The sequence below is a fragment of the Hyaloscypha bicolor genome (genome assembly GCF_002865645.1).
Source record: "Hyaloscypha bicolor E unplaced genomic scaffold K444scaffold_37, whole genome shotgun sequence".
Taxonomy (NCBI): Eukaryota; Fungi; Ascomycota; class Leotiomycetes; order Helotiales; family Hyaloscyphaceae; genus Hyaloscypha; species Hyaloscypha bicolor.
The window spans coordinates 218,092-243,521 of NW_020194539.1; the positions used below are offsets into that span (position 1 = coordinate 218,092).

Sequence of the window (25,430 nt, forward strand, 5' to 3'; positions counted from 1 at the left end):
CTCGTACACTCCTACCCGAAGAGCTGTTTATGGTTGTCTATCTTCGTGGTATGCTCTTCCATAACCTGCTGAGCATTCTGCACAGTATCCGTACGATGGATTCCCGGGCGTTCTGGCTCAATCTTCTGTTCCTCAGGGTGCTTGTCCGCAAATAATTCTTTGATCGTGCCATTTCCTGTCGCTGCTTGATAGACAGCAAAGCTCGTTGCGAATTCAACATGCGCTCCGATTTGTATAGCATCCAGCATAGCAACTGCGTAATTCTGGCAGTTGTTGCTAATCACATTGTACTCCTTCCTTTTTTCTCTCATGTTGTGGATCACCATTTCGCCTGGATAGGACAAAATCTCAGACCAGAATGTCAGGGTGATATCAATGCATACTGACCGGCTTGCCTCAACGCCTCGTCCGTGAATCTCGTCTTTCCAACCTCGAATGTATGCCACTCCTCCCGGTTAAGCACTTCATTGATATAGATCACATCCAGATCTTCGTCCATCCATAGCTCGTGCACGTAATCTCCAACGAGAACTGCCCAATGTTGTGTAGGATCCGGGTATCCGCCAATGTGATCGGTGATCATCTTCCCCAGGCCAGATTTCTCTGCGAACCAGTTCCCAGCCATTCCTGCGACAGGGTGCCATCCAATCTCAACTGTTCGAAGCTCGTCATCGATTCGCGCTTCTCCTGGGGGTACGACGTTGGGTTTGTGGCCGAGACCGAGTTTGTGTTCGAGTGATAGCTTCGTTTTCAACAACCCGTCGATAGCTCTTTCTTTCCCTGTATGCAGTCCTTCGATGCCTCTCTCCTTGCCAATGTGTAGACCCTCTATGCTCTTTTCTTTACCTTTATCCCAGGTGTGGTGTCTGGAAGGGGTCAGACAGCTGCTTACGAAGAGGGGTTGGAGGGCCCACAGCAAATGTCCCAACTTGTGGCGCGTACTTACGCGCTCGAGCTCGGGTTCAGGGGACTCGGACATCGTGTAGAATAGCAAGCCTAGGAGACAATAACGCTGCAGAAACCGTAAGACTCCAGGGAGAAAGATGTGTTGTGATGGGCGAGGCGCGTCAATTATGTGTTGTCCGAATTAACGCAGCGTTTGTGATTCGTTTAGCGCGGGCACGTGCCATCACTTCAGGCCAGGCCAGTGATGAGGAATCATTAAAGACATCGGTTTTTAGATTCATTCAGTATTTATGTCTTCGATACCGAGTCTATGTTGAAGAACACGAAGCGAAAGCTTGGAGTTGACATCGGATGAGCTCATAGCGCAGGTTTAGCGACCGTGCAGGCGTCAGTGGTGCCTGAAGCTACCCCTGAAATCTAACTCCATCGCTCAGGGGCTCGTGGTGGACAGAAAAAGCAGCACTGAATCCCCCAAGTTGAAGTTAGATCACTTTAGGCATTCTCCCACAGAATGTGCCCTTGAGCTCTAGTTCATTCAAAATTTACCTTTTCAAATGTCATAGAAATCCTCGAATACTTACTTCCTTAAGCCTCTATTCCAACATATAGTTAAATATGCAGCTTTGTGCAAGGGATATTGAAAAAGAGTGGCGCTTTTTCTGTCGACTGCAAGAGGGGGTTTCTAATTGCGAAATTTTATCACAATTATATCCTGCTAACCAAGGTTGAGTTTCACGAGTATGATATTCAAGATCTCTACTGCTTTTGTAACTATTGGAATAAGGAGTGTCTACTGTTGGAGTGGCTTCGCTTCCTTCCTCGGCTCAACCCCTTTTTAGACCTAAAGCGAGAACATGAGAGGTAACTTAACGTACTCAACAATATGTAATGAACGGGGATAGATAATCATCCCCTTAGTATCGAGATTATTATGGTGGGGATTTCTCTCTCCTGGTCACGTGGCGAGGTCATGTGACCAGGAGAGAGAAATCCCCACCACACTATTTCGAGAATCTTGATCCAAGAAGGATATAGTTGGATCAAGAAGAAAGCATTGGGGTGAGTATTGCAGCCGTATTTAAGCTCCGCTTCATAGAGTACTAGGCGTCGGAGAAGGTTAGTTGCACAAAGACTTTGTGTCCTTCGTTCAATGTCCTTGCCTTATTACAGCGTTTCATATAACCTTGAATTCAATCTCTGGATGGTTTTGCATCATTGCGAAGGCAGAAACTGCTGCTCGAGGGTCATTATGTGGAAGTCGGCGGTTGGTGGAATGACGAGCTTCGTCTCTCGTGTTGGTTCCAGTCATGTGACTGCGTGCAGCAGTACCCGGTTCGCTCGCGACAAACTTTTGACTTCGCGTCCCGCTCTTCCCCTCCAACATCTTCCTCCATCATCAACGCGAAGCCACCACGATGATGGAACTATAGTTCATCTGATTCTCGATTTCCCTTGATCGATATCTAGATAATACGGATATATTTCAACGTAAGCATCACCGTTCTCCCTAATCTCCAAACCGCGGATGCGAGTCTACGGGAGAAGGGGGCAGTATCAAACATTCAACTCTGCATCCTTTCGCATGACCTCACCCTCAATGAAATCTTGGCGTCCGAGCTGACAAGAATAATATCACGTCTAGAACAAGCGCATCGCCGCGTCGAGTTGTCCTTCGGGCAGCGCGAGGCTGTGATATTCAGCAGGGCAAAGCCGACAAGTCTCCCTAAGCTACTCGTCAAGCCACGCTAAACACCAACTCAGCACGTCAAGAACGCGCATTGAATGGATATCTCTGTTGCTAACATCGCTGCAGAAGTCGTCGTCATGCCTCCGAAATCTTCCCAGCGAACTTCGCTTGGGTCCTCTCAACCTCAACCATTCGAGGCTGCGGTCACGAAACTCTGCAGTGCCATTGCCAATGCTAAGGAAAAGGATGGAGAGATCAAGTGAGTAAAATTCTCTGCAAGTTCTTCAATGCCCACTAACATTATTCAGAGCACAAAGCATTATCACTAGACTCAAGGAGTTTCTTTCCGACTACCGAAAGGCCAAAAAGATACTCGATTCGCCAATCATTTCTTTAGTGGTGGGATCTCTGGAGAACGATGGAGACAATATCTGCAGTCGCTTGGATCCTTCAATTTTCTGCACCATTGTGGAACTGGTTTTGCAGTCAGAACCGTGCATCGAAGGCGAGCGGTGCCTGTTTCTCCTTGCAGTGAGCACCTTGCCTCCACTCCAAGCGGATATAACAATGCTGACGAAACAGAAATCGCTCTTTGATGATGCCCGGGACCCCGAGAACAAAGTTGTCGTGGAGAATAGAAAGGGCAAGATAGGACGAGAATGTCGTCAGCGATTACTGAGATACTTCATCGACGAGGAAACTGCTCCGACAATGCGAAGATGGGTAAGCGGTTCTGTCTTTCCAGTGCATACCTAGCTAACCAGCGCGAAGGCTGGCGTTTTATGTGTGCAACTCTTCTCAGATTGCAAGGAGAACTGCCAATGGATGGAATTTGGCCCGGAAGATTACAGGTGGGAACCTCTTCGACACTGTGGATATCGGCATCGCTGACGCAAGCACAGACGAAACATTGGACGGGCAGTCATCGAAGAGGTTGATGAAATCTTGAGATTAATCTATGCCCAGCTCCTCCGAACTTTGCTCAAAGCTGATATTCCGCTTGAAGACTTGTTCCCTGTAGACTGTAAGGAAGAGGTGTACACCGATTTCCCGCCGTCCACTCAAGATGGATTTGGGTGGGGGGGATGTTTTCAGAAGTACGTGGATGATTTATTCGACAAAGGCCTTATTGAACCCTCAACGTACGTAAGCCCTCTCTGGGGTAGAGGTAATCTTCTAACACACAGCTAGAATCGGCACCCTCTGGTTCGCGAACACCATTGCCATGCGCCCGGAAAACGGGTTTGGTATCCAGGGCCATACCAAGTATGTTTTCCTGCACGAGGCGGAAGACAACAACTATGAGATGAGCATACTGGCACCTGCTCAGTCAGGGTCCTTCGACCAGATCCTGGACATTCCTGTGCGTTCAATCAAGGCAGTAACCATTATCACAGACGAGTACTCGCAGGTTGCTGCAGAAATTGGCCTCGAGTTCAGGATGGGCAAGGGACATGAGTTTTTCTTGGACTCGGAGAGAATTGAACTGAACCGTATTTACTTGACTTTCCAGCCGGAGAACATGGAGGACTTCAAGGAAGAGCTCATTAGCAAATGTCCGGGTTTGAAGGTCGTTCAAACGGACAAGGAAGCTGCTCTCAAGCTCACCAACTCGGATAAGCAGAAGCCGCCATCCCAAGTTTCCGTTTCTGAAGACTTCATGGATGATGCTGCAGATGGAAAGCAAAAGCTGAAGCAACTTTCACCAAAGACATCCCAAGAACAACGACCGAGGAGGGATTCTATCCACGAGATACAAGCAGAGCAAGACGATACCGAAAGAAATATGGATGAAGATGAGGTGCAAAACTTGGTTGATGCAATTATCCCAGATGCGCGAAATGAAAAGGATGACGAGACAGCTCCACAAACTACGAAGGATCTTTCCAAAATCACACCAGCATCGAAGGAATCAGGATCAAAATCGAGGGCGCCTCCCAAAGGTTCCAATGGTGTCAAGCCGAAGGCAAAACCTCCTATCCTCCAACGCGACCTCCGAGCCAAGCCCAGCCAACCGTCGACTCAGGAGGCTATCGCTGCACCACCGGCCCGGACCCGTGGGAAGAAGGACCAAACTAGCTCGCTCACTACCACCCAAGCAGATCCTGTACAATCTGGCGCTGCTCAATGTGCATCCGCGAACCAAGCAAAGAAAGGTCCATCCAATGGTCAACCAAAGATGCCTCCTCCCAAGAAGCCAAATCGCAAGACACGAACTACTCAATCTAGCCAAGTTACGGACGATATTGTAGACTCGCAGGTCTCTGAGAAACCAAAGGCTCTCTCAAGAGCTATTCGGAAAACTTCGGGCCATTCAACCAAGCCGAGTACCTCTTCGTCACAGAATGCTCCGAGTCAATCAATGGAGGCAAACAAGAGCAAACTTGGTGTCCAGGGAACAGCCAAACCCTCGAAGACCAGCAAGGATCCCGAGTACCAAGAGTTCAGCGATGACTTTATTACGGATGATCATGGAATGGATGCATCGACTCCGAAGGTTACAGCGGCAGAAAGCCAAGCTCGCAAGAAGACACCTGCAGCGTCAACATCCAATACGCAGACCAGCAAATCAGTTGACTTTACTGGCACCGCGAGTCAGAAGCAAAAGCGATATTCTTTGCACCCGCGTGTAAAGACTACGCCGAGCGCTGCCGACACATATGATATCCCTGTGGACGGCGACGAGGATGAAGCTCCCCAAGAGGCCAAAAGCAAGAAGCCGGCAAATGGAAGAAAGTCGGCTCCCAAGGCTGGACCATCGGCGAAGACTGCGAGCGAGATTGGAACCAAGACGGATGCAAAGAAGCGACAATCTGCACCTGCAGCCCTTGGAAGACCTGCTGGAACACGCCATAGTCAACGGGCAGCAGCTGCCAAGGCATCTGAGCAACTTCGAGGTGCTGATAAGAGCGACGTTGAGGATGCCGAAGTCGACGACCAGCCAGCACCAGCCAAATCTCAGGCTTCCCAAAAGGGCAAGACAAACCCAGGACGAGATGCCATGAAGATGAAGGTTGCATCGAAGGAGGCAGTCAACAACGAGGTGGCTCCTACCCCCGAAGAGGAGGATATGTTGCCGCTACCACGACTGGACGAAACAACCCCGAGCCCGGTCCAGAACGATAGCATCGATCGAGTAGATGCTGACAATATTTATGACACCACTCCAAAGAAACCATCACAGAAATCTTTACCCCCAGAGCTGCAGCCTGTAGTCAAGGACAGCGAAGAGCTCGCGAAGGCTTCCAGGGTTCCCAATAGGAACAAGAGAGACTCCGCTTTAGACATGGCTTCTAAGTTGGGGGATATTCTTGGAGACATGAGCGATAATCCACCCGAGACCGGGCCTCGAAACTCCGGTGTAGGGAAGGAACTCGAGCAATCTGCTGATCTGAAAAAGCGAAAGCCAACCAAGACTGATAACGAGGAATTGCCCATAAATACAAAGTCTACGAAGTCCGCAGGCGATAAATCCATGGCAGTGGCCGGTACATCAAAGATCCCTGGCATTGACATATGGGAGATTTCGGATTCTTCCTCTTCTTCTTCGCCGGCTGCAGAGCGTGAGCATGTTAATGCGTCACCTCCAGCTCCCGAGCAGCCAACAAAATCAGTTTCACAAGAGAAGTCTAAGGCCAATGATGACAAGATCTTCAAGAAGCCTGATATTCCAACTCATCACAAAAAGGCGCCCATTCGTCCCGATGAGAAGGAACCATCGACATCTAAGAGTAGGCTAAGTGAGTTGGGCACAGATGAGGGGCCTAAACAGGACGTGGCAACCAGTGAATTCACCAACAAGGTCATTGTTGAAGCAGAACAGGATGCTCCAATGGAATCAACCCGCGACTGCTCGGACACTGGCGAGATCGGAAGAAAGCGCAAGACCGATTTGGCTGCAACAACACCCCCCAAGAGACAACGCGTTGATGAAAGCCAGGATCGTCCAAAAGAACTCTCTCCAGCTGCTTCATTACCATCAAGCCCTCCAGTTAGAGCACCACCGAGCCCGCTGGTCAGAGAAAAGCGAACTCCCAAGCAGACACAGAAGTCGCGAAAGTCCATCGAGAATGTTGCCTCGCCTCGAAGAAGCCCTCGGCTGATAGATCGAGCAAGACAAGCAACAGACTCTCTTCGGCAGGCTACTTCCGATGTAACTTCAGCAGCCAAGGATCCAGATCGTAAACCACATCTGGTAAGCTTTGGTACTAGAGGTGCACTCAATCAAGGAATTTCTAGCACGATCAAGGTCCGCAAGGACCCCCATTCCCCCAATAATATATCTGAAGAAGCAGCAAAATCGGCTAGCACGAATCGCGCTTCGATCAAGAATGTTCCCGAAGAGGCACCTAGGCCGGCTCGTGAGGAGGTCGGAGAGAAGAAGAGAAAGCGAGAGAGACTTGATGTCGTAGATACTGAGAGTCTGCCAAATAAGCGTCAAAGCGTCAGTCCTAGGGAGAGTGCTGTTATGGATGACTATGCGTATGGGGATGATGATCTCCCAGCTTTCCAAGACAGTCCGCCGGCCGAAGCAATCAAGGCAAACTCCACAGGCGATCGACGCAGCACGAAACCCCCAACGCGGCCCAGCTCTCAAACATCAAGAGTCGATAAGAATGGCAGTCCAATTGCTTCATCTCAGGAAGACCATTTCGGTAAACTTCGAAAGAGACTTGGGCAAGACAGAAATAGTAACAAATCGCAAGTTCCGCCTTCTACTGTATTCGAGACTCCTGTCACCGTTCAAGAACGCAGACTTTCCGAGGTATTTGGACCGGGAGTGGTGTTGGAGAAGAAGTCAAAGGCACGAAACTCCTCTCCAGAGGAGGCCGCTGCTCGATATGTTGCCCATGAGAAGACTGCAGATGGTGTCTATCAAGAAGTTGCTACTAGACAAGTCGTTGCAGCAGAAAAGAAGGTTCACGATCCGTTCACTGAGAAGGCTCGAAAGTCGAGCGGCTTTACTGATCGTCTGATGAGTGGCTCATCGACGGGAAAGCAAGCTGGAGTCTCACAGCCGGGCGAGGTTATTATGACCGGGAAGAGAAAGGGCCAGGATGTCGAACCTGCCTTCCCATTGCATGTGCGAGGAGCATCAAAGTCAAATCTTCATCCTAAACCCGCTCGGCGAATACAGCGTATTGACCCTCGCGAGAGAAGTTGTGTTGACATTAAAAACCAGGCATCTGATCCATCAATGCTCAGCGAGATGACCACGGGTACCTCATACGAATCTCAATCCAGTGAGTCCGACCGAACGCCACCCAAGGAAAAACCAAGTGCCAGTGCAGTGTGGAATGTTGCCATCAGACCACATTATACCAACCTCCATGAGGCTGTCCACAGAATCGCTGATGTGAGTACTCCATCTCAAATCGAGAATGACAAAACTAATAGTTATTACAGGAAGTTATCCTCCGTCTGCAAGGCGAGGAAGATATGGTGGGACTTCTTGTAGAGCAATACAAGGAGGAAGGCGGCAAGATTCTCGGTAAGCTCGAACAACGACACGAGAACGAGAGGGTTGCCGTTGTCGATGCCCTGAACCAGAAGAGGGCGGAGATGGTGTCTATATATTCCGACGCGAGGGAGCTCGTTATGGATACTGTGAAGGACCTTAAGGAGAACTCAACCGCCCAATTCGAACGTGGATGGCGGAAGAGACAGGACGCAATTCGTGATGAGATTTCCGAAAGTCGGAAGGTTTCTGAACTTTGAGGGTTCGGTATTCGGAAAGGGGCTCGAGGTGAGGAGTGGTGGGGGGGGGGGGGGGGGGGGGGTTGTGGCATTGGCTCCATTGCTGAATTGTGCGTCGGATAGTGATGGTATTAATGTTGCGATATCTTGCTGTATGGACAAACCCGATGACTGTGCAGGTTGCTGAATGTGGGGAGAAAGATTTGCAGACTCGCGACTTCATTGAGCGATTCCAGGTCTTGCAATAACGATGATCAATAGCTTAGCAGGTATCTGAATGAACGAGACGAGCCCTGATCACTTGATACTGTGTAACTGTGAAGGGTGAATCATGTGCAATTGTCCTCGTGAGATTCCAAATATACATGTAATATTCCAAAGAGATGCATGTCGTCGCGGGCTCGAGAGCGCGCCGGAGGCTGAATCAGGCAGCTCCAGCCCCTGCACACTCGAAATGACGTCCCAGAGATGCCGGACCGAGACCTTGGTCCATTCCCCACAACTCAACGAGTCCCCTTCAACAACCCTGCGGACTCGTGAATCACGGTCTCCTCCCTTTCTTTTTTCTCTTCTCTCTCTTCCCTTTTCACTTCGTCGAATTGAAGGCTAGCTACACTGCGACGTCGGGCGAGGAGAAACGCCAGACCGGACCACAGCCTCACACCCCACGTCGAGAGCGAGCGGCACGCCCTGCAGCTGCGGAGGGAAAAAGAAAATGGTGCGCGAAGGAGGCTTCCACCCTTTTAAAGGCAGGGTTAGCAGGCACTTCGGGGATTCGGTGCGTATCCCTCTTTGTTGAATATATTTGCGAGGAAAGAGGGAGCTCTCTACTCTTCTTGGGGCTCTCGACCCCCTCGTCCGTTGGCTGCGCCCTTTTGCTTGCAGGCTCACCGGCATGCTCTGGGAGATGAGGTTACGTTCAAGACACTGGCTGATGAGAAGGGATTGGAAACAGTTGGCGCCGGATGATGCATATCTTAGTTGTGAGTATCCTCCTTGTCTGCCTGAAGATAGAGGAAAGTAGGGGAGAGAAGAGGGCTAATACGGCTTGGCAGACTATGATGTTCGATGTGAGTTGAATACTGTAGAGAGAAGGCTGCCAGGGGCATGGGACTGATGGGTGGATATAGTGACGAAAGAGGATGTCGATACGTTGAAGAATGACTGGTTGACTGACAATGTACATCTCTCCCTCTGCTCCCTCTGCCTGCTAACGTATGCTTCGTAGACAATTGCCTTCTGGGAAGAGTGGCTTCCCCTCCCACACCTCACACGAATTCTACTGACAAGGAAAGATACCTGGAGCGCGAAGAACTTCGCAAATACCCCTCCTCCCACATCGTCCTCCTCCGCCCCTCCATGGCCTTCATGCTCATGCAAACGCCCGACCCGCTCACCCTGAAAGACGCCCTCCCCAACTTCTCCCGCACAACACACATCTTCCTTCCCATAAACGACGCGCGCAACGTATCCGTCGCCGAAGGCGGCAGCCACTGGTCGCTCCTGCTCGTCTCGGTCATTGACGGTGTAGCCTTCCACTACGATTCCCTGACCCCTTCTAATTACAATGAGGCGAGGCTTGCTACGGATAAGATTAGTGTGCTGTTGAATAGGCCGCTTAGGTTCATGAATTTGGAGGATAGTCCGCAGCAGGAGAATAGCAGTGATTGCGGCGTGTACGTTTGTATCCAGATGCGGCATTTGCTGCTTAAGAGGCTGTTGAGCGCCAATGCGAGGGAGAAGGTGTCGATGAGTATGGGAGGCAAGTTGGTGGATGCGAGTGGGGGGCGCAAGGAGATGTTGAAGACAATTGAGGGGTTTAGGAAGGAGGGGGAGAGGAGACGGTCGTGAGTTTTCCCTTTTTTTCCCCCTTTGCTTTCCCATTTTCAAAATTCCCCTTCTCATTTCACCCTTTCCATATATTGCTCTCCCCTTTTCTAGATAATATTGCTGAACTAGGAAATGCACAGATACGAAGATTCTCGCTCTTCCTCACCCTTTGCAAAAGGCAAGACGGACTCCCGGTCTCCTCCTAGAATCGACTCATAACGCTTCCTCGTTTCGTCGTTTTAGCGGGGAGAGAGAGAGAGAGATGGGTGTTTAGCGGGGCGCATGGCGTTTTTTATATGCTTGATGGATGGGATGGGAATTGTTTTGCTTTGCTTTGGAGTGGGGGAATGGGTGCATTGGTGGAGTGTGGAGTGAGGGGTAAGGGAAAAGGGGTTGAGATGATGGATGGCTATGATACGATCGCTATGCTTGCTACGATATGAAGTGGGGTGGGATGGGATAGGGCGAGAACGGGAGAAAGAAAAAAAGATAGCATTGCTTTGCTAGAATCAGGGGTTCACTTGCGGTGGCAAAAGAGATATTACGAGCTGATGGAATACGAACTACCAATCAATGGCTTGAAGCCACGTCCAAACTCCCCTCCCCGGTGCAAGCAAATGGTTCATGGGCATGAGCTTGCTCGAGTAACACAATTCTCTTTTTTCTAGCTTGGGGGCGGCGCTCGCCCAAGTCGTCGCTTCTTGGAGGCTCTTTATATCAGAAAGCCACATTTCTCTCCTTACGTAATAGCAGTATCATACTTGCATCTTCAAGACACACTCACACTACTAATACTCCCAGAATACAATAATCCGGTTCCCCCAGGACTCCAGAACACAATGCCACCCATCACGTGCTCATTCTCCAGTCATGCATACGTCATGGAAACCCTCACGTCTACATGTCCCCACCTCTTCCGCAACGATCAATTGACCGTTAATTACCCCCAAAAATGACCATATCTCGCACCTCTCTCAACGCAATCCCTCTGTCCTTCGCATCGGTCTCCGTCGGGACACCGGGCGATCCGCTCGAGGAAAAGCTCAAAGCCATCTCCTCCGCCGGTTTCCGCGCCATCGAGCTTGGCTTTCCGGACTTGCTATCCTTCGCCCACTCCTTCCACAAGAAAGAAATTAGAGAAGATGATTATGAGAACTTGTGTGTAGCGGGGAGTGAAGTTAAGAAGTTGTGTGAGAGGTATGGATTGGGGATTATGATGCTGCAGCCTTTCTCGAACTTTGAGGGCTGGGAGAAGGGGAGCAGAGAGAGGGAGGACGCATTTGCGAGGGCGGGGGGCTGGATTAGGATTATGCGGGCTGTGGGAACGGATATGCTGCAGGTGATTTATTTCCTTTTCTCTTCTCATCTTTCCTCATCCGAATCCAGAGGTAACAGAAGTGACAGGTCGGCTCATCAGATTCTCCTAATATCAGCGCTGACCTCAATGTCCTTGCTTCGGATCTGAGAGAGCTGGCAGATATGCTTGCTCCCCACGGTTATAGGTTGGCGTATGAGAACTGGTGCTGGGCATCCCACGCACCAACCTGGTCTCTCGTCTGGGAGATCGTGAAGCTTGTCGATCGTCCCAATATCGGATTGTGTCTTGACACCTTCCAGACTGTTGGCTCCGAATACGCGGATCCGTGCTCCTCTTCTGGACTCATTGAATCCCAGGGCTTGCAGCAGAAGCTGGAAAATAATTTCAGGTACTCTTTGGCCACTCTGAGCAGGACGGTGCCGAAGGAGAAGACCTACCTGCTGCAGATCTCGGATGCGTATAAGCCTACGGTTCCGTTTGAGGATAAGGAGATCGGGGGCTTGAGGCCGAGGGGGCGATGGTCCCATGATTTCCGCCCGTATCCTTTTAATAGTAGGAGGTATACGAAGCAATGTGTGGAAATGGCCAAAGCGGTGTTGGGGACGGGAAGTAGGTGTTGGTTTAGCGTTGAGGTTTTTGATGGTGGAGCGGATGGCAAGGATGTTGGCAGGGAGAATCGTGGTGAGATGAGGACGTTTTGTAGCGGTGCTATCGCGAGTGTTAGAACGTTGTTGGATGAATGTGCAGACTCGTAAACAGGAGGTTTAAAAGTGGAAACGCTTCTTGAGGAAAATTGTGACAAAGACGCAAATGGGTATAATGAACAGACAAACATACCAACAAACAACCCAGATATGACAGGCTCATTCGCTCCCTTTCTCAAACGCAGGATGCTTCTCCATATTCGTTCCCACCCACGCCCTCAACGCCGCAAAACGTCCTTTCACAACCTCGCTTTTCTTCTCTTCCAATCTGTCCGTCCCCTTCTCAACTTCCACATTCTTTGCCATGACACCATTCGCCTTCTCCTCTTCCACTGCTCTACTCCCCATAATCGCCGCAAGATTCCTGCCAAATCTCTCCCTCTCGCCCCTTTCCAATTTCTCTTTCCTCTTCATTGCTCCAGGCTTAGATTTCAGACTCCCCTTTCTTCCACCCATTTTCCCTACACCTAACTCACCCTTCCCTCCTTTTACCAACTCATCCACTGAAGGCAAAGCATCAGCCAGTCCTTCAAGCGTAGTAACGAGCTTTTTATTCGGACGTCGGCGTTTCAGTGGTTTTTTGGAGGCTTTCTCGATTCGCGAAATGAAGGCAGAGTGCTTTATTGTGCGGCGGTCTTTCTTGCTGTTGATGAAGGATATTTCGGCGGGTGGATTCGGCGAGGTAGATTGATTGGAGGAACTAGGGGGGTTGGAGGAGGTGGAAGGGCGTGCGATCATTCCTGATCCTGATTTTGAGGATTTGGAGCGGATTGAGGGGCGCTTTTTTGATGCTGTCGGCGCCTTTGATTCCGTTAGCTTCTATCTTTCCAGAGCTGGAGCAGGTATGAAAATTACCATGATTGCAGATTCTCCAGGTTATTCAGTGACTTGACGACTACTGGTAGAATTGGGGTGGTACAATAGAAGTTGGAGCTTTTGAAGAAGTACGGTCGTGAAAATTAAAACGGGGCGAGCCGAAAATCTGGGGAAGGAAGGTTTTCCGAGCCGCCCTTTTTATGAAGCGAATTCATAACTTTCACCAGTATCGGCATACAACTTACAAGGAATTATGGATAAAGCAACGTCAAGTGCAGAGATTCTGAGGAGCCAAATTGCAGCTACGGAGGAAGAGTTGGGAAGGTTGAAGGAGCAATTGGCTGCTGTTGAGGCGAAAGAGGCGGAGGATTTGAACCGGTTGTCGATGCAAGAGAAGCCTGGCCTCGTGACTCAGGGCAATTGGCCTCTGGAGCTGGAAGAGTATAAGAGGTATGGGAGGCAGATGATTGTTCCTAATGTTGGGATTCAAGGTGATTTGCCCTCGAGTGTCTTCATTTTAATTTGCTGATGAAATTCCAGGCCAGCTCAGATTGAAAGCAGCCTCCTTGCTCATCGTTGGAGCGGGCGGCCTAGGATGTCCTGCAGCGGCGTATATTGCCGGTGCAGGTGTAGGAACCATCGGTATCGTCGATGGAGATATAGTCGAAACATCGAATCTGCACCGACAGATATTACATAGCACGGCGAAAGTTGGGATGAAGAAAGTAGAGAGTGCTATTGAATTCCTCGCCTCGTATTCTCACACTCGCTTTTTTTCATCCATAATACTAACAAATCATGTAGTCTGAATCCAAATGTAAGATTTATTGCCCACAATGAGCATCTGAGTCCTCAAAACGCGAAAGAAATTGTGGAAAATTACGATGTCGTGCTCGACTGCACCGACCACCCAACCTCCCGCTACCTCATCTCAGACATCTGCGTCCTTCTCCACAAACCCCTCATATCTGCCTCAGCACTGCGTACAGACGGACAGCTCATCGTTCTCAACTCTCCTCCTTTACCACACGGTGATCCATCGGGTGGGCCCTGTTATCGCTGTGTCTTCCCTAAACCACCGCCTGCTGAGAGCGTTGTCAGTTGTGGCGATGGAGGGATTTTGGGACCGGTCGTGGGGATAATGGGTGTTTTGCAGGCGCTGGAAGCCATTAAGTTAATTGCCGCTGGAAAGCTCACAGCGAGAGAAGGAGAAAAAGCAGGGGAGGCGAGCATGCTACTTTTCTCTGCAAACAGTAACCCGCCATTCAGAAGTGTAAGGTTGAGAGCTAGGAGACAAAAGTGCTTTGCCTGTTCGAAGGAGGGAGGATTAACACTTGAGAGCTTGAGCAGTGGGAGTTTGGATTATGTACTTTTTTGTGGGGTTACGACTCCCGTGAAAATTTTGGAGCCACAGGAGAGGATTGAGGCGAGGGAGTATGAGAGGGTTTTGAACGGGGGGAAGGGAAAGGATCATTTGTTGGTGGATGTTAGGGAGAAGGTGCAGTTTGATATTTGCAGCATCGAGGGGTCTGTTAACGTCCCGTTCTCCACACTGCAGGGGAATCGAGCGCTGGCAGCTGACGAGAAGCCTCTTTGGATCCCGCAGACCTTGCCCACAAATGCACCAATATACCTTGTCTGCAGACTAGGAAATGACTCTCAGATCGTTGTCAGGAAACTCAAGGAAATCGGATTGGATAAAGACGGACGCTACATCGGGGACATAAAAGACGGACTCAAAGAGTGGAAAAAGCAAGTAGATAGTTCCTGGCCCGAATACTGAATGAGACGGTGTTGAAAAGAGAATTGGTATTTCACCGTACGTTATGTACGGGTAAGATGCCTGTTGCTACAAGGGAGAGGCTTATGATCATCAACAAACGCCATGTTCGCAGTATGTTTTTGACTCGCGAAATACCCGTCCCATCCCTGACATAAGAGACTCGCATGCCTGTTTTCCCGTATTCCTATCAATCAGCCCATCCGTTCTTCTTGCTCATCAGTCTAGTAGTTGATATACGTCGTCCGTTTCTTGTTGAATGCCCGTTGGTCCTTCAGCCATCGTCGATAGCCGGCTACACTTGAGATCTTCTCGCCGTAATAATCTACACATAATCAGTAATCACGTTCTTCTCTCTCTCTCTTGAAAAAGTGAAAAACATACCAGGCACCGGATTCGCCATACTGCTCGCACTCGGATCAACCCTAAACCTCTTAATCCTCTTATAAAATTCCTTCTCCTTCTCATCCATCTGCGCCTTAAACTTCCGATTCCTCAGATTGAAGACACCGGTACCGACAATCGGGCCTGTAAGCCAGCCAATTCCGCCACAAGTGAAGGTTATGAGACCGAGTGTGATGAAGGGATCGAGCGGTATTTGGGAGACGAGAGCGTCCATGTCGGAACGTGTGAGCGCCTGAGCACCGAGAACAAAACCGCCCAGTCCAGTTCCGATTGAGGAGCCCAGTTGGTACCATCGGCGTGTCTTGCGGAGTTTGAAGAAGGTGTTCCAGTCCAAGTGGTCGACGTTTTGGGTGCTTGTGGTGGAGGTTTCGTGGGGAGGAGGCGTGCTGATTGAGGACGCATGACGAATTGAGGTCACTGATGTTGAGGGCTTGAATACTACATTGCGCTTTGCCTTTGAGAGGGGTACTCGTCGTCTCGGGTGGGAAGAGGAGTCTGTAGATCGAAGAGAGCTCGGGGATGTTGTGTGGTATGCACAGGGCGAAAGGAGAGTGGGTTGGAGTCGGCAGCCTATAGCTGCTGTGCGCAGAGTTGGTGCTGCTCCCAGCATGTTGAATTCGTTCTGGGGTTTTGGTGGTGGTGTGAGAGGGATCTTATGTTGATGTCTCTCGCGTGGGAATTCGGAGCTTCAAGTTTCGAGGCGCTAGAGGCGGCTATCGGCCAATCAGGATTTGCGAGGCAAAGTAAAACTCGATTTCTCTGATTCACTTCATTACATGCATATATTTGAAAACTTCTTTTGTCGGTTTCCTCTTCTTCCTCTACAACGAATTTATGGAAGCACATTAGGTTGAGATATTCCACGTTGGCAGGGCTTTATCAAAGCTCTACTTTTCTTTAAAGACCCCAAGCGTCCCCTTATTCACTTCTTCTATCTCAGTTTCTCCTTGACTTGTCCTTTAGTCTCTCTCCCCTGATCTTTCTTTCAACCACGTTTTCACCTCAACTCCTGACAACCACAGCACCTCAACCTCCTCTTCAGTATCAGACACGTGACTGCGGTTATGTCAGAGATCGGCTCACCGTAGTCCTTTGCCGATCGCGTATCAAGATCCCGTAAGTGCATTTCACGCGTTCACTTTCACAACCTCAACGGAAGATGGGACACCGCCCCCCAACAGGCCTCTTCCCATCTTCTTCTCCAAGAGGCCATGTTTCTAAATGCCTTCACAGATTCAAGCCGACCCGGCCGCCAGAAAGGTGGTCGGAAACAACGCTTCACCTTCGACTTCGTCGTGGCAGAACGACCTATCTACGTTCCAGGCTCCGGCCCACCGCTGGCTCCTGTTACAGTCATGCCTGTCCATGATAAGGATGGGATTATTGAAGGGGAGGTTAAATTGAATGGACGGCCGATGTTGATTGTCAGTTATGAGGCACATCCCTATTTGAGGGTTAGTGTGCGGCCGCAGAACATCTTGGACTGGGTTTCCCAGAGGACTTATGAGGAATGGGAGTCCGCAAAAACTGAAGCCAAAGACCAAGCGGAGAGGGATGAGCTGTTGCCAAAGATTGCGGCGAGAGAGCAGAGGAAGCTCTTGAAGGAGAAAGGGGGCAGCGCGTCACGTGCTTCTGAGGGACCAAAGAAGACTTGGAGCAGGAAGAGAAAGAGGCCTCCGACACCTGAGCCACCCTCTCGTGCAGGTCGAAAGCGGAGAGGAGTCGACACTGAGGAGGAAGATGCTATCACTACGAATCCCAGACGGCCTTCACTGTCAACTCCAGTCAAGCAACGAGGACTTGCCGATTTGTTGGACGTTGACAGCGAAGACGAAGATTCCTTCGCGGAAGATACAGCTGAGCTTCTCGATCGACAACTAAACGGAACTCCCGGCCGATCCAAACTCGCCATGGAACTCACTCGCTCCGCAACCACTTCCCCGGAACCTGAACCTAAGTCGATCCAAAAATCTAAGAACCCACCAGTTCCACCATTTGATCGAAGAGAGACTCGAAGCGGTTCAGTCTCTTCAACGGCCGGCGTTAAGGGCCACGAGACTCTCAATACCTCTGCTTCTGGGCCTTCACGTCGAGATTCAGTTGCCACAACATCAAGCCGTCAAGCCCGCCAAATCTACGAAAAGCTTGAACGCAAAAGCCAAGCGAAGGCCGGTTCACTGACTGAAAAGTACTCCTATTCTGGTAAACCACCATCCTCATCACAACGCCTAGCCGCCGCCAATCCCACCCGTCACAAAAGTGAGACTCCCAAATCCAAGAAAAGCGCAACTCCGAAACCAGTTGAAGAGGAGAGCGAGGAGAGCGAGGAGGACGAGGAGGAAGATGAAGAAGATGAAGAAGGCGAGGATGATGAACCGGAGTATGAAGTGGACGCTATCCTCGCTGACCAGTATCGAATGGATAAGAAACAAAAGTCCGTTCTATGGTACCTAATCAAGTGGGTCGGTGAGTGGGAAAACACCTGGGAGCCAGCGGAGAATGTCGGCAAGGAAGCTATTGCGGAGTATCAAGGAAATAAGGCTGAACAGAGGAAAAGGGAGAAGCCGGCAAAGAAGAAGACGAGTTATGACGAGGGTATGGAGGAGACAAGCGATGATGTGTTGGGCATTGATGTCAGGGGCAAGGGCAAGCAGAAGATTCTGTTTGGATCTGGAGGACGAGAGGATCTTACTGTTAGGGACAAAGGAAAGAGCAAGGTCCCGTTTGGAAGTGGTGGTATTGATCTCACGGGAGATGACAGTGATCCAGATTCTCTGTTCGTTAAGGACCGATCACAACTGAAGGGTATTTTGAAGAAGGCTCCAGTCCCGAAGCGTGGCGAGGTGATTGATGACGCCAGTGCCTCTGATGAATTTTAGAGGTTCCTAAAGTCAAAGTCGGCTCCTTTGACCAGGGGTGCGGGCAACGTGTGTACGAAGGAGCAAAATAGAAATCGGGAGCTTTGGCGGAAGTGTAACACATGAATGGAATGGATTGCTGGCGGTAGATACCCAGGAGCAATTCGTCACCCCAAAGGAGTACCAGCACAGACTCAATGAATAATAGCAAGATTTTCTGGCCCCTTAGGCTGCACTGATGAAATGTGTTCAATTCGAGACTTGGATTCAGCCCCGCAAGGCGGACTCCCTCTCCTCGTGTGGCGTCTTTCTCTACACTGCTCTGCTCTGTTGAGCCAATTGCAATAATCATTCGATTCCAATTCATAGTTCCAATCAGGCAGATTCCACCTCGATGCCGGTTGAGCAGCAGGTGCGGCTTGAGCAGTCTACTCGGTCACCCGTTTCTGCTCGCATCACATATTTACGGCTCACTATTTTATCTTTATTCGTTGAATGTCTGCAAGTACATTGGTGTGTGTATTGGTCTTTTATTCCACTGGTTCATATATGTTGCCAATCATAATTGCAGCCTCATGGAATTTCCTAAGAGAGGCAGTCTCAGTGGATGGACTAGTGGAGGGGCTGCAGTTGAGGTTACACCACGCATGCATGGAGACTGAACTGGAACTTACTGAGCCTACCTCGCACCTTACACGATTCTTCAAACCCTCCTTTCCCCGCAGATGGAGGGTGGTGTAAATGAGGCTATGGCATGTTAAAAGCTGGAAGATTGAGAAGTTAGGTTTCTCTTTCCCCTGTTCAACGATTTCCCGCTATTGTTTCCGTTACATCTCCTCTGTCTCCTGTATCTCTTCATGGCAGACTTTCTACGAGTCATCGGCAACATCGGGACCGCTGCGGATACAGCCTATACAATTCAAAAGGATATACGCCGCCTCGCTCGAGATCTCGGCTACGCTCAAGAGGATATCCGAGAGTTTGCCACAGACATCAAAGACTTCTCTCTGGTTATCAATGCCGCAAATCTCACGCTTTATGAGTATGCCAAGAAGTCACCGGCTGAAACCATAGTCCTTCAAAGCATCCATAAGTCTAAGCTATTCGCCCGAATACTTGCAGCATCAAATCGAGTCATAGATCATATCGACAAAATATGGCCCCGCCTCGAGTCCTTGGAGAGCAGAATTCCGTTTGGCGAGCGTCTCAAATGGGCAACGCGTCGCCCCCAAGTGGAAGCCTTACGTCCAAAGATGGAAAGTGTCAAGTCGAGCCTTCAGCTAACCATAAATGTCGTGTTATTGGAGTCGGTCCTCAACCAGGGCGAGTCTCGTGAAAATAAGCGTTTAGTGTGAGGATTGATCCTTTCTCATAGTTTTGTGTATTTGCTGACTGCTACCAATAGGAAGAGATTAAAGCGGCAAATTGTTCATCAGAAGGAACGAATCGCCGAGTTGACTGAACAGCTGCGATATGTACACGAAAAAGAGCCAGAAAATGATGATGAAGACTTCTTTGATCTCCAGGTGGGAGTTAAAGAGGTTGTTGATCTAGGCGAGAATATGGTTGACCAAGGTAGAGTTCTGGACCTGGATCACTCTCCCGCATCTTCTTTCGCTTCCCGGGCAGTTGCTCATGCCCATTTGGCATCAAGTCTTATCCCGAAATCTCATGCCCGGCCGAATTCGCCCCCGCCGGCCTTGCGTCCTGCGAGGACTTCAATACGCCCTCAGCCGGTGGAACGTACTGCATCGCGGACTCCGCCGCATCGCCCAGCACCGGAGCGGCCGGAGACAGGCGAAAGACCCGGCGCTCCCGTGGCCGGGCAAGACGAGGGGTCGCCTGTTTCTATCTCTGAAAGTTCGACAACTGCAACAAGTTCGCACACTTCTTCGTTAGCGACAACGGTCGAATCAAGGGAACTTCGCGTCCAACCGCTAAACTTAACCCACAAGAGACGACGGATTCCACGCAAACATGAGAAAGAAGACTCGTCTCCAAGAGAGGTTGAGGCCGTGAGACACGACCTGTCAGAGCAGCCTAGCCCCGTTGAGCTTGAGGGAGCTAGTACAATTTCAAAAGTTGATGAAGACTTCATCTCCGTCGGTCCAAAAAGCTATTTATTGCAACTCAATTCCACCCGACCTATGATCCCAACTCAAGGTTATGTCAACATAGATCACCACTCTATCTCCATAACTGCCCTACTCGATAAAACGCTCGACCATAATCTCATTTCTCTTGCACGCGTCCAGAGCTTGGGGCTCGAAATGGAGCCGCCAGACGACGAAGACCCCGTTTATTTTCACTTTGAGAATGGGGAGAAGAGGAAAAGCTGTGGCCAGGTTGTCATACTTTGGAGTAAGGGTGTGCAATATCGCAAACCGTTCCGGGTAAGGTGTCTGGTGTATGAACATGATATTAGGTCCTTGATGTTTGGGAAACCATTTTTGGAGAGGAAGAGATATTATTGGGGTGGTGATGACGGGGTGGAAGTTGAGGAAAGGGGAATTTTTCATGGGGAGGGGAAAGTGCAGGGTAAGAACAGAAAGTTGTAGGATGTGGTCCTCGCGAACTTTCTGAATCAAAGATCTTGTAGTCACGCGGCATAATTCACATTGCGATAAATTGAAGCTAGGGGCAAAAATAAGATTGTTTGCGGTGACGGCGAAGAGAAGAAGGGGAGAGGAATTGTGAGTTTGAAGTGGAGTCACGGTGTGTTTTCTTGATTCATATGCTGTTGAAGGCTGGTTGTGTTTATGAGGACGAGGAGGAGGTGTTGGTCCTTGGGAAACCATTTGTTAGTAAGAGAAGACATTATTGGGAAGATAAATATAATCGCTCTGGCTCGTAAATTGCTGTACAAGGAGTGACCCCTTGCCTGCATGCCGATGCAGGCATCTGAAAGTGCTCTCTTCAGCTGCCTCCCCCACGCATTTTTCACAGCCGCATTGAAACCATGGATGGATGTTTTGAGGCTTTGAGCTCATCCTTATGTTAACAAACTGCAGGATGGTCCATTTCTCATATCCTCATTCATTTCCTAGCTTCACAGTCCTTGGCAGACTACCGAAGGATGGATCCTCTCGGGTTTTCAGCTAGCCTGAACACATTTACTGGCCTTGCTGGCGCAGCCTTGGAGATTTCGCTATTCTTGTTGTAATTCTCTCAAAATATCGGAGGAGCGAGCGGCGACATCGAGAAGTTCGCGAAGGACATTCGGACATCCGTGGGTATAGTAAAAGTGGGGTACTGCTCTCTGAAGAGCTATTCTGAGTCGCAACCTGCCTCTCTTCTCATCAGATGTTTCAAAGAACCTCGGATTGTTGAATCCTTAGCAGAACAATCCAGGCACACGGGGAAAAGGATAGATTGCGTGTGACTTTGGATCCAGTCTGTCGAAAGCAGCAGCAAGATGATCATCGAGATAAAATGAGCAACCCGCAAGAAATATGTCGAGGTGCTACACCCGCATATGGAGAGCCTAAAAGCAACTTTCTTTTGATGATGGCCTATATAATTTTCGACACAGTGCAGAAAGGAGACGACTCGTCGGAAAACCGCGAAGAAATGTAAGCGTCCATATCTTAACCTACTTCTAAGCTAACATCAAGTAGCAACGATTTTCAAGAGGAAGTAAAGATGCACCTGGACGCTATAAACATACTTGGGTGAATCGAAAGGAGGAGGCCGGATCAATCTGGCCGTCCCCCAAGTAGAACTCGTCTGGATTCGATGCCTTTTAATCATGACATCCAGGCGTCCAGGGCAAACTCCGCTTTATTGGGACGCAAATAGTTGAACGAGGCACACTTCCACATCCAAGGGAATATTATACTCACTGTTCCAAGACATCTGGTAGTCAAGATCATTTGCCCGAGGCAACAATTTTCGAATACCAAGTACAATCTCTCGAATCAGGCAAGAGAGTATACGAATTCCTGCCTGGCAGGATCAAGAGAGTTTTTCTTCACGCGGAACTTCGATCATAAGCAGCAGTTCCTCAAATCAACTCGGATCAATCGAGACCGAAGAAACCAGCTCGGTTTCAACACGGAACACAGATAGTATATCTCTACATCCCACCATTTACCGCCTCCAAGCCGCCAGACTTAGCCACAGTTTGAGAGCTCTCGATGGATGCATAAACACGGCCAAAAGCTGGAAGCCAGCCATCACCTGGCTTGATTCCAACCTCAGACAAATCTAATTCCCCTCGCCTGTGCAAATTAGCTCGGACTCAATCCACACTCCGAGTGAAGAAGAGCGGATTTTTTTTGGGTCAGTGTTGGCGATGGTAAGGAGCGAGGAAGTCCTGGCTCTGTTGGCTTGAAGCAGAGGGAGGATTTTAATGAACCGACATCTAGAATTCGGTGTTTGGTGTATGATCATGCTGAGATTAGAAAAATTGTGTTCGGTGCGCAGTTTTTGGAGTGGGGGAAGCATTACCGACGTAGTGCACATGATGTGAACGTGGAGGGGACGTAGATATTCCGCAACTATTCGTAGAGGAAAAAGGAGCGGCTTGGTTTCACTACGCATAGCCTCATAACAGAAATTACTTCTCATTTTGTCCATCTTAAACGATGCTGGTACGCTGTGGTAGCATTCTAAGTAAACTAGAGCTCAAAGGGCTTGCCGAACGACGACAGGCCGCAGTTATGCATTCGTTTGCAGTTCATTTAAATAAAACAATGGATCCCTGAAGATAGAAATGATTCGCAATTGCCCTGGGGCTAGGCAGTTGATGTTAAACAGTAGTCCATCAAGTCGAAAACTTGCCCCCGAGGATCTCGCTTACGGTGAAAGGGGTTCAGCAGAAGTTTGTGAGAGCGACAGGGCGATTAGTCTAGAAGGATAGGAGGGATGGACGAAGATACACTTTATTTAGCCTCGCCTTTTAGGGATTAGGAAGAAGGGACAACCTCCGCATTCTTTCTATCATCAGAGAGTCTGATGCCAACAAATCTTCTCCGCAACCCCGACCCAAGCATTCTCTTTTCTACCTGCAAATCAGTCCTCAAGCTAGAATGAGCAATCAACTCTCTAAGTTCATCCCCTTGAAGCTATGCCACAGTCTACCATGAATTTCCGAGGGACGAGACTTCCGTTCGTGCCAAGAACAGCCACAGTATAACAGCCAAAAGCAGTAAGTGAGCAACAACTACCACATAAGTCAGACTCAACTTTTTTATTCGCTGGTTCCGTTTTAGTGTTTAGACGTGAGCAGCTGCCGCTTTAACCTGAGCCGAGAGTGAGTATTCCCTGAGCATGCCTGAGATCGGCCTGAGCTCGGCCTAAGTAACCTGAGCACATGGCAAAGTCAGCCTGAGCATGTACTAAGAGGCCATTTTAGCTCCCAAAGGGGCCCGTTCTGGCCCCCTTGATGCGAGATCCCTCTAAACCTATTTTTAGATCCACATTCGCTTACATACATGTGATAAGTATTATCACGTCCCTGGGCTGAAGACCTGGTCTGGTAAACAGCTCTTTTGGGTGTGTATGTAACGTCTATGGAGAGAAGAGAGCGGGGAGCTCGAGCTAAGTACAGGGTGCCACGCTAGGGCCAGGTCATGTGACGCTGACGTCACAACAAGTATATTGGTCTCATTATTCTATAATATTTCCTTAATGTAATAAGTTTAATAAAAATCCCTAATTATTAGCCGTCCGCCCAGGACCAATATTAGGAATTGGAGTTGTCACGTGCATAGTTAAGTGATCTAGGTTCTAGTATAAGGGGGGGGTGACGTGGCAAGCAAAGGACTCTATATAAGTAAATACAAAAACCAAGACTCAAAACGCAAGCAGTAAAGAATATGCGCAAACAAAATAGCGAATTAGAGAGTAGAAACAGTATTATTAAAAGTAAAAGAAGATGACTAGCTAGTTGTAATGTGTATAGGGTCGCACGTGACTTAAGGGCATGTAACGAACCTCGGATATCGCAGGTATCGATCAGGGAGTTCGGCAGCCCTTCGATATCCCAACCAACTACTATTTATATTATATGTATTATACTTATAAATCACTAATTATATATATGCCATCGGGGCCTCCTATTTAGAGGGGGCTTCCTTAGACCTTATAAAAGAGATAGAGATTAGTTCTATACTGAATTTAATACTATAGTTTTATAATATACTAATTCATTTTATTGTCTTATTACCTACTAATAAATACCTTATAAGCTAATCTCTCTATCCTTAAAGGAAGTAGTTTAATAAGTAATTATATCTCGAAATCTGCGAAATATATAACCCCTTACTAAAGCTATTCCTATAGAGGAAATTAAATAGATTAACCCTAATATAGGTAATAGTAAAGGCTTATCTAATACTTTTAATAGGGCCTCTTAGAAGCCTCCGAGAGCTAGTAATAATAATATAAATAATCCTGGTAATAATTAAGATACCGAAATTAATACCCGAATTACTACTATCTAAGCTATAGAATAGGGCTTATATACTAAAGTTAAAGTACTTTAATAAAAGCAAGAATTAGTAAATATAATTAACTAATATATCTTATAGTTAGAGTAATATAAGAGTATTTTTAAAGATACCTTATAGTTTATTATATCTTATAGAAACTCTATTTATAAGTCTATCCTATTTTCTTTAGTAATTCCTATTAGGGAACTTCCTAAAATAGGATTAGAACTTACTTTCTTTTCTAATATAATAAGTTTTAAGAGTAATCTTAATATTATTTATTAGAAGCTATTATATAATATTCTAAAGATATATTTAGACTAAAAGAAGCTTCTTAAGGTCTAGATACCTGACTTATATTATAGAAAGTTCCTTAAGAAATAGAGAATATTTATATTTTTCTAGAAAATAGTTTTTAGGACCTAACTTTAGACTTATAATAGATATTTTTCTAGAATTAACTCTATTATAAATGCCCTTAGAAACAAATCTTATAATACTTGGGAGGCTATAATAAAATAAAGCCTATTATTATATAAGATTTATTAGAAGTAATTTAAGGCCTATTTAGCTAATATATTCTAAGTATCTTAAACCTATTAATAAGATATCTTTAAGAAATTCCGAGATCTTTATTAGAAAAATAATAAGATAATTACTAAGTTATATATTCGGATAATTAGTCTCAAAATTAACTAGAACCTATATTCTAAAAAGAACCGGATTTGAACTCTTAATATTATTTTATCTAATTATAAGATTTATTAGATACTTATATCTATTCTCTTAGGAAATAAGATAGTATCTATTTCCGAATAGCTTAAGAAAGCTTAGAAAACAGAATATACTATTTATTCTAAATTAAGAAAAGTAAAGATAAGAAAGTCTAATAAAAGTAACTCTATCTCTAAAGACCCTAACTTAGTAAATTCTAATTTATAAGGCTATTAAAAAAGGAAGAATAAGTTCCGAAAATTATATAAGAAATCCTTAAA

At 48.0% G+C, this 25,430-nt stretch overlaps 9 protein-coding genes across 9 annotated transcripts; 6 read left to right on the forward strand and 3 right to left on the reverse strand.

Moving 5' to 3' along the window:
* Positions 1-11: 11 nt before the first annotated feature.
* Positions 12-979, reverse strand: K444DRAFT_640972 (uncharacterized protein; the record flags this gene model as incomplete). Its single annotated transcript, XM_024884550.1, has 3 exons — positions 12-331; positions 388-808; positions 947-979. The coding sequence occupies 3 exons, from the start codon at positions 977-979 to the stop codon at positions 12-14; spliced, it is 774 nt and encodes a 257-aa protein (XP_024741250.1).
* Positions 980-2,597: 1,618 nt separating this feature from the next.
* On the forward strand, positions 2,598-3,627 carry K444DRAFT_305934 (uncharacterized protein). The gene is made up of 5 exons (XM_024871767.1): positions 2,598-2,666; positions 2,720-2,852; positions 2,902-3,124; positions 3,176-3,316; positions 3,365-3,627. The coding sequence occupies exons 2-5, from the start codon at positions 2,731-2,733 to the stop codon at positions 3,482-3,484; spliced, it is 606 nt and encodes a 201-aa protein (XP_024741251.1). The 5' UTR covers positions 2,598-2,666; positions 2,720-2,730; the 3' UTR covers positions 3,485-3,627.
* A 5,378-nt stretch (positions 3,628-9,005) lies between these two features.
* K444DRAFT_521234 (cysteine proteinase) lies at positions 9,006-10,339 on the forward strand (the record flags this gene model as incomplete). Its single annotated transcript, XM_024874110.1, has 7 exons — positions 9,006-9,068; positions 9,246-9,273; positions 9,346-9,360; positions 9,421-9,470; positions 9,519-9,538; positions 9,586-10,137; positions 10,261-10,339. 7 exons carry the CDS (start codon positions 9,006-9,008, stop codon positions 10,337-10,339), a joined length of 807 nt encoding a protein of 268 aa, XP_024741252.1.
* Positions 10,340-11,072: 733 nt separating this feature from the next.
* K444DRAFT_521205 (xylose isomerase-like protein) lies at positions 11,073-12,193 on the forward strand (the record flags this gene model as incomplete). The annotated part of the gene is made up of 2 exons (XM_024874106.1): positions 11,073-11,459; positions 11,525-12,193. The coding sequence occupies 2 exons, from the start codon at positions 11,073-11,075 to the stop codon at positions 12,191-12,193; spliced, it is 1,056 nt and encodes a 351-aa protein (XP_024741253.1).
* Positions 12,194-12,247: 54 nt separating this feature from the next.
* K444DRAFT_305942 (uncharacterized protein) lies at positions 12,248-13,157 on the reverse strand. Its single transcript, XM_024871768.1, has one exon. It carries the CDS (start codon positions 12,878-12,880, stop codon positions 12,302-12,304), a length of 579 nt encoding a protein of 192 aa, XP_024741254.1. The 5' UTR covers positions 12,881-13,157; the 3' UTR covers positions 12,248-12,301.
* Positions 13,158-13,211: 54 nt separating this feature from the next.
* Positions 13,212-14,741, forward strand: K444DRAFT_521224 (molybdenum cofactor synthesis protein; the record flags this gene model as incomplete). Its single annotated transcript, XM_024874109.1, has 3 exons — positions 13,212-13,449; positions 13,499-13,712; positions 13,763-14,741. The coding sequence occupies 3 exons, from the start codon at positions 13,212-13,214 to the stop codon at positions 14,739-14,741; spliced, it is 1,431 nt and encodes a 476-aa protein (XP_024741255.1).
* Positions 14,742-14,962: 221 nt separating this feature from the next.
* K444DRAFT_521246 (Pam17-domain-containing protein) lies at positions 14,963-15,753 on the reverse strand (the record flags this gene model as incomplete). Its single annotated transcript, XM_024874113.1, has 2 exons — positions 14,963-15,063; positions 15,123-15,753. 2 exons carry the CDS (start codon positions 15,751-15,753, stop codon positions 14,963-14,965), a joined length of 732 nt encoding a protein of 243 aa, XP_024741256.1.
* Positions 15,754-16,297: 544 nt separating this feature from the next.
* Positions 16,298-18,237, forward strand: K444DRAFT_609130 (uncharacterized protein). The gene has a single exon (XM_024879518.1). It carries the CDS (start codon positions 16,355-16,357, stop codon positions 18,020-18,022), a length of 1,668 nt encoding a protein of 555 aa, XP_024741257.1. The 5' UTR covers positions 16,298-16,354; the 3' UTR covers positions 18,023-18,237.
* A 516-nt stretch (positions 18,238-18,753) lies between these two features.
* K444DRAFT_306099 (uncharacterized protein) lies at positions 18,754-20,681 on the forward strand. Its single transcript, XM_024871769.1, has 2 exons — positions 18,754-19,352; positions 19,407-20,681. Exons 1-2 carry the CDS (start codon positions 18,859-18,861, stop codon positions 20,557-20,559), a joined length of 1,647 nt encoding a protein of 548 aa, XP_024741258.1. The 5' UTR covers positions 18,754-18,858; the 3' UTR covers positions 20,560-20,681.
* The last annotated feature ends 4,749 nt before the right edge of the window (positions 20,682-25,430 follow it).

Excerpts from the sequence above, each read along its gene's own strand:
- K444DRAFT_305934 (XM_024871767.1), top strand. The coding sequence starts at position 2,731 with ATGCCTCCGAAATCTTCCCAGCGAACTTCGCTTGGGTCCTCTCAACCT. Across the intron at positions 2,853-2,901 it reads GAAAAGGATGGAGAGATCAA|AGCACAAAGCATTATCACTA; the intron begins GTGAGTAAAATT and ends AACATTATTCAG. Across the intron at positions 3,317-3,364 it reads CTCCGACAATGCGAAGATGG|GCTGGCGTTTTATGTGTGCA; the intron begins GTAAGCGGTTCT and ends ACCAGCGCGAAG.
- K444DRAFT_305942 (XM_024871768.1), bottom strand. The coding sequence starts at position 12,880 with ATGATCGCACGCCCTTCCACCTCCTCCAACCCCCCTAGTTCCTCCAAT.
- K444DRAFT_609130 (XM_024879518.1), top strand. The coding sequence starts at position 16,355 with ATGTTTCTAAATGCCTTCACAGATTCAAGCCGACCCGGCCGCCAGAAA.
- K444DRAFT_306099 (XM_024871769.1), top strand. The coding sequence starts at position 18,859 with ATGGCAGACTTTCTACGAGTCATCGGCAACATCGGGACCGCTGCGGAT. Across the intron at positions 19,353-19,406 it reads CGTGAAAATAAGCGTTTAGT|GAAGAGATTAAAGCGGCAAA; the intron begins GTGAGGATTGAT and ends TGCTACCAATAG.